The 6493-nt window shown below is 41.5% G+C and overlaps 1 protein-coding gene across 1 annotated transcript; it reads right to left on the bottom strand.

Moving 5' to 3' along the window:
• Nucleotides 1-1179: 1179 nt before the first annotated feature.
• LOC146635019 (butyrophilin subfamily 1 member A1-like) lies at nucleotides 1180-4688 on the bottom strand. The gene is made up of 3 exons (XM_085350014.1): nucleotides 4508-4688; nucleotides 3675-4004; nucleotides 1180-1211 (listed from the first exon to the last, which is right to left on the bottom strand). The coding sequence occupies exons 1-3, from the start codon at nucleotides 4686-4688 to the stop codon at nucleotides 1180-1182; spliced, it is 543 nt and encodes a 180-aa protein (XP_085206140.1).
• Between the last annotated feature and the right edge of the window lie 1805 nt (nucleotides 4689-6493).

Below are 6493 nucleotides of genomic sequence, written 5' to 3'. Positions count from 1 at the left end.
TGGTTTCCTGGTGTAGAGTTACTAGAGTTAGAATAGAGTTAATATTCCTTCTTTAATAATCCTTTGTTGTGCTCACTGCTTGTTTTATTCCTGTGTTTGATGATCAGAGTCTCTGTAAGTCATGAGTGTCAATGAACGATCAAATGAGAAACTCCAGGAAGTGCTGAGTGGACTGTGCCATGGGGGAAATATGATGTTGTTTATGTTTAATATTTATGCTGTTTAGCTTACATTTGAGTTATTCTGGATTTGATTAATTGACCTGTTAACATACACCAAGTCACCAGTGCATTACTTAAAGCTTTAGCAACATGCTAATTAAACATATGTTCAAGAAATAAAAAATATTAACTTCATCTGATCCAACATTCAGATTATTTTAAATGTGCGAGTCTGTAATCTCAGTGACTAACAGAGAACCTGAGTGTAAATGTGACCAGATGAAGTGTGAGGTTGTGAGAAAGTCTCTGACTGCATTCATAGATGTGTCCTTTCAGCTGCTCGCTCTGATCCAACCTTTGGTCTCTAAGAAGAGGCTTCAGGGAGACGTTTGCTACGTTGGACTGTAGGACCATCAGAAATGTGTGCAGTAACAAAACAGGCAGCACTGAAAGCAGCTCTAAGTGTTTGTGTTGTTCAATGATTTGTGCACAACAACAACAATGGGACCTCTTTCATCCATCAGTCACCATGTGGACATTTTTCTGACACACTTTGAAGCTGATGGACGTTTTGTGTCTGCACTAAGTACGTTTTCACCAGCTGGAGAAACATCTGTCTACCTCTGACATCCCGCTCATCCATACAACAAACACACATCAGCAACCAGGAAGCAGCTTCACCTCTGATCACACACACACTCAACTCTACTCACTCACCTGGAGGATCAACAACCAGTTTGATGAAGCTGTGTTTGAATGAGCGTGCTTCTACCATGAGGAAACGACACTCGTATGTTCCAGCATCATAAATCGTCACATCCTTCAGAATCAAAGACACGTCTCCATCCTTCATCTCTTTGTCCTGCAGATCCACCCGGTTCTTAAAAGATGGATGCTGGTCATCTAGAATAATATCACAACCAACTCGAAAAAGAACATTTCCTGACTTCAGGTCAGCTCTCTCCCACTCTAGAGCGAAGATGTTGTTGTTTGGAGCTCGACATGGCAGAGTGACGTCCTATCCAGACTCAGCTGTGATGGTTTTCTGATCTGAAAGATGAAACAACACAGAGCAGAGAGGTTAAAGGTCAAAGTGCAATTATGATCAGAATGGTTGACTTTAAATATTTTGTTTATTTCCTTTGACATTTGAGTTTTATTTATTTTTTTCATTTTATTTTCAGTTACAGCAGCATGTTAATAGCAAAACTTTGAACATACAGTAGTTTGCTGTTCAGTTTTTACAATACCCCAAAAGAAAACAGAAAGAAAACAAACAAACAAACTAAAGAAACCCCTACAAAACAAAAAACAAACAAACAGCAACAACAAAAATAAAATGGATGGATGGTATCTGGTCATGACAATGTGGTCATTTTAAATGTTTCCATGTACACTAGAAAAGGCTGCCATGCCTCAAGAAATTTGGTGGTTGAACCTACCAGTGTATATCTCATCTTTTCTAAATGCAAAAACTTCATGAGCTCTGCAAGCCTCTGTTCATGTGTGGGAGGAGCTTCCTGCTTCCATCTTAAAAGTATAAGGCGCCTTTCAATGAGTGAAGCAAAGAATTTGAATAGTATTTTGGCAAAGTGATGTTTTGAGGTATCACCCCAAAGATTAGAGCAGAGGGATCATAATTAACGTTATATATCTCTGAAAAGGTGTTAAATATACCCATATGGAAAAGAAATAGAAAAAACTTATAAGACTTGCATAAGATGTGGCCTACTTCATACAGTCAATCATATAAGGCTTATATGATTTACTCATGAAAGTGGCCACTTTCTCATTACTTTCTTATATTGTTTTAGTAAATATCCAAAACATACAAGTTTCATTTATATGATTTTCAAGGGATCTTAATCTGTTTTCACTCTTGTATGCTTTTCATAAAAGCTTCACACAAGACAGATACAAACTTTATAAGATTTATATGCATCTTTTCCGTATGGGTAGACACCCAATAGTTATGAAGATTGGGCCATGTCCAAAAACTATGAAGGAGTGAACCTGTTTCTGCTTTACATCTGTTACACAGGGGGTCAGCCCATGTCTGGCACATATAGAAGAAGAGTGTACCCTATGGAGAAAACATAGAGCTCATCTGTTAAAGTCATCCCAAGGTCTTTCTCCCACTGAGCTTTAAGGATGGAGAGAGAAGGAGATTGAAGATCTAATAATATAGCATACATTTCTTTAATCGCCCCTCTCTTATGAGTGTTTATATTAATAATTTTATCCAAAGAAGTTTCCTCAGGTACTTCTGGAAATGAAGGAAATCGACTCTTTACAAAGTGGTGAACTTGTAAATAGCGGAAAAAATGTTTGCGAGGAACATTAAACTGCTTCAGGAGCTGCGTGAATGAGAAAAATTCCATCTGCAAAAAGGTCTTTGATATTTCTAAGTCCATTACCTTCCCATATTTTAAAGGCAGAATCCATCATTGAGGGTGGGAACATATGATTTGAGCTGATAGTGTAACCCAAACCTTACATTGCACCCAGATTCTGAGCGAGTCATACAACAAAGGGTTACATTTATAGGTGTACAGTTCTAATGGGAGAGCTGAACTCAACAAAGCTGATAGGCACATTTTGCCACAATTGGATGAGTCAATTTGGAGCCAAGCTGGAGTCTCTGTGGTAAAATTACTGATCCAGCATATTTCGAATATTTGCTGCCCAATAATAAGACTGAAAAATTGGCAAGGCTAATCCACCCATTGGCCTAGTCCTCTGCATGAAATCTTTACGAATTCATGGACTTTTGCCGTTCCAAATAAATGCAGGGATATGCTTATTCAGTGTTATAAAGGCTCTGACATATACAGCAGGAGATTGTCAGCATATACGGATATTTTGTGCTCCTGGTCAGCTCTGAAGATGCCCTTAATGCAACTGTCAGCTGTCAGCTTGGCTTTAATCGCCAATGGTTCAATTGATAACGCAAAAGGAGAGGGGATAAGGGACATCCTTGTCTCGTACCACGGAGAAGTGGGAAATAAGAAGAGAATAACAAATTTGTTCTAACACGTGCCATAGGTGAGGAGTCAAGTAACTGAATCCATGAAATGAAATTAGGGCCAAATCCAAATTTATTTAGAGTATAAAACAGATAATCCCACTCCACCCGTTCGAATGCTTTCTCAGCATTGTGTAATAAGGCAATTTAAGGGGCTGTAGTTGACTGTGATTCACTTTCACAGACTCACAACCACCAGCTTCACCCCTCCCCTCCCCCTCCAGCTGTAGGCTTTAACATTGAGCTTCCCCACACATGTTTACAGACGAGTTAGAGAGCAAGAGAAGAAGAGACATAAATGTCTTTGTTTCTGCTCTAACCAAACAATGCTGCTCTACAACTCTAGACTACCAGCCACAAAGACAACAGCTGGAGAAACATCTGTCTACCTCTGACATCCACCAGCTCATCCATACAACAAACACACATCAACAACCAGGAAGCAGCTTCACCTCTGATCACACACACACTCAACTCTACTCACTCACCTGTAACAATCAGGTTGAGGCTGCTGATGGACTTCCATGAGCGAGTTTCTTCCATGAAGAAACGACACTCGTATGCTCCAGCGTCATGAACTGTCACATCCTTCAGAATCAAAGACACGTCTCCATCCTTCATCTGTCTGTCCTGCAGATCCACCCGGTTCTTAAAAGATGGATGCTGGTGTGTTGAATCAGGGAGACCATCCTGGTACAAAAGCACATAATCATCTCCCAGGTCAAATCTCTCCCACTTTATTACTCTAATGTTGTTGTTTGGAGCTCGACATGTCAGAGTGACGTCCTGTCCAGACTCAGCTGTGATGGTTTTCTGCTCTGAAAGAGGAAACAACACTTTGACATTTGAGTTTTTAGTCATGTTGGATTTAATGAACCTCTGAACATCCAGCAGGTCACCAGTGACCCACTGAGGGGGAATTTTAGCCTCATGCTAAACATGCAAAGTGTCAGAAACTACAAGATGTTAGCTTCCACAGAACAACAACATGTGCTGATAATAAGTGAACATAATGTGTGAGAGAAAGCAGCCTCTCATTATAAGACACTGTGAGTCTCTGCATGCTGCCTTTATGGAGCTACAGCTGTTTGTATACACTGAACAAGAAGCTTTGTAGCTGCATCCTGACTCCTGACACTACAACACATCACACTGACACACACATTACACTTCTTTGTCTCTGTCACAGCTGGATTACAGATGTTAAGTGTCCACCCAGCCTGGTGTCTCCTTCACACACAGACAAACTGAATCCAGATGAAAATAATCCTCCTGTACTTCTTGTTATCTCAGAGAGAACCTCAGTTTAGTTCAATCTCACCTGCAGAGACGAAGACAAGGACAAACAGCAAAGTGCAGCAGAGCAGCGCAGTGCCAGCAGCCATCTCTGTGTCAGTATTTGTGCTGATCCGACTCTTAGTTTGTAATAAAGCTGAAAGTCTGCTTTGAAGAACAGATCTGACTTTCAGCAGCTCACTCTTACCCTGTAGTTTGTGGTTCATTTAAGAACCTTGGAAACCTTGGCTGTTTAGTTGAATCAACAGGTATTATCAGGCTGACGTCAGCATGATGTCATAAACACACGATAAAACATCAGAGTTTTAGTACAGCCTCTTGTTCTCTCCTGTAGTCTGAGTGTAGCCATTATAACAGTGAGACGGCACTGCCACCATGAGGTCAAACTGGAGCATTGCAGGTAATAATTCTCATCCTGAACACTGTTGGAACATCAGACCTCCTCACGCTTTGAACTCATTGTGATTCTAAATATTTCTAGTTTCACTTTGACCCCAACCCTAACCCTGAAATGGGCTGTACAGCTTTTATACTTTGACAATGACAAAATATTATTATCTTCTCCCAAATCCAACGTGGCAGTCTGCTGCGAATCCTCCCCGTCCACATCCGACCTCCCCTGGTATCTGTACTCCTGGAATCAGAAACACATGGACACAAAAACACATCCTGCCTTGATTATCTAATGTTATCCTTCAGCTTATTCTAAGGCCCAGTTCAGGACGTCATGTTTGGACTTCCTGACCCAGAGACTTATAGAAAACAATTATCAGTGTATGTGTAAAAATCCTCTGCACTCTGCGTGTACCTGCAATATTTCAGATCCAGACAATATCGCTGAATGAATCTGTTAACTCTGAAAACACAGAGTCAACTCATTTATGAGCACATTTGCATTATGTATATATTCATTTAATAAAACAGCTTTATTAAATTTTTTTTAGAAACAATTTATAATTTTGCCTTTCACACCTATTTTCCGTGTGAACAAAAGAACGTTCAGCTGTTATCAGGTTCCTCTCCTGTCTCGGTTGTGGAGTGTATGTAGACGACCCACGAACAGACATAGGCAGAGAGATGGAACTTGAAACCAAAAGCGAGCCTTTATTTGGCTGGTGACAGGAGAACTAAGAAACCTATGAACAACTATGACATACTGTGATAATATGAGGGCACTATGACACACACTATGACTCTGTGACTATGAGGACATGGGGGTGGGAACACAGACGAAGCAACAATGAACAAAGGGAGACAGAAGACTTACATACACATATGAGGTGATGGGGAAGTGGAGGCACCTGGGAAAAAAGCTGACACAAATGGACATAATGACATCACATGGGGAAGAGTAAAACTAAACACATTGGCTGTGTCCAAATCAATGACTGTAGAAAACATGGATGACGCGACAGCGCCTCCTCCCATTGTGCAAAAATGAAGCCAAACAACCTGCCTGCTGCACAGCTGGCTTATGGCACTAAGAGGCACATACCTCCCTCTAGTGGTCACATTAAGTTCAAACATGGAAAAAGTGTTGGCTACCTATAACATAGTCCTGGGATCACTTCCGGGCCATTCACCCCCCCCCCCCCCCCCCTCACACATTGACCCATGTGACCTCAGTAACTCAGTTGACAGCAGGGTGGGTCATCCACTCTCAGGACCTCCGCCAGCATCACAACCTCACTGGGAGTTAAACACCCGAGACTCTCCATCAGCTTTCAGAACTGAAGAGGTGAAGCGCAGTTTGCTTGTTAACGTGTTGACGCCGTCCAGCCCCACGCACGGGGCGATCCGCTGTAGCTCGTTAACGGAGATTTGCCGTGTTGTGGCGTTAACGTCATTTCAACGAGATTAACGCTGACAGCACTAGTGAGAACACAACGAATATGACTGCACATTGACGCCGACATCATCCTAGTGCAAAGACAAGTGGAAGCAGACAAAAACAACAAGCACGCATGCTGCAAACTTTACCCGAGTCATTTAGACAGCCGTTAGCACATGA

This window comes from Diplotaxodon limnothrissa, linkage group LG3, assembly GCF_057381915.1.
Source record: "Diplotaxodon limnothrissa isolate DT_005_m linkage group LG3, D_limnothrissa_male_GT1.1, whole genome shotgun sequence".
In the NCBI taxonomy this organism is placed as follows: domain Eukaryota; kingdom Metazoa; phylum Chordata; class Actinopteri; order Cichliformes; family Cichlidae; genus Diplotaxodon; species Diplotaxodon limnothrissa.
Note: the sequence above shows the minus strand (reverse complement) of the source record. Positions and strands in the feature narration are given on the sequence as shown.

Excerpts from the sequence above, each read along its gene's own strand:
- LOC146635019 (XM_085350014.1), bottom strand. The coding sequence starts at position 4,688 with ATGAACCACAAACTACAGGGTAAGAGTGAGCTGCTGAAAGTCAGATCT. Across the intron at positions 4,005-4,507 it reads CCTTGTCTTCGTCTCTGCAG|AGCAGAAAACCATCACAGCT; the intron begins GTGAGATTGAAC and ends TTCCTCTTTCAG. Across the intron at positions 1,212-3,674 it reads CCTCAACCTGATTGTTACAG|ATCAGAAAACCATCACAGCT; the intron begins GTGAGTGAGTAG and ends TTCATCTTTCAG.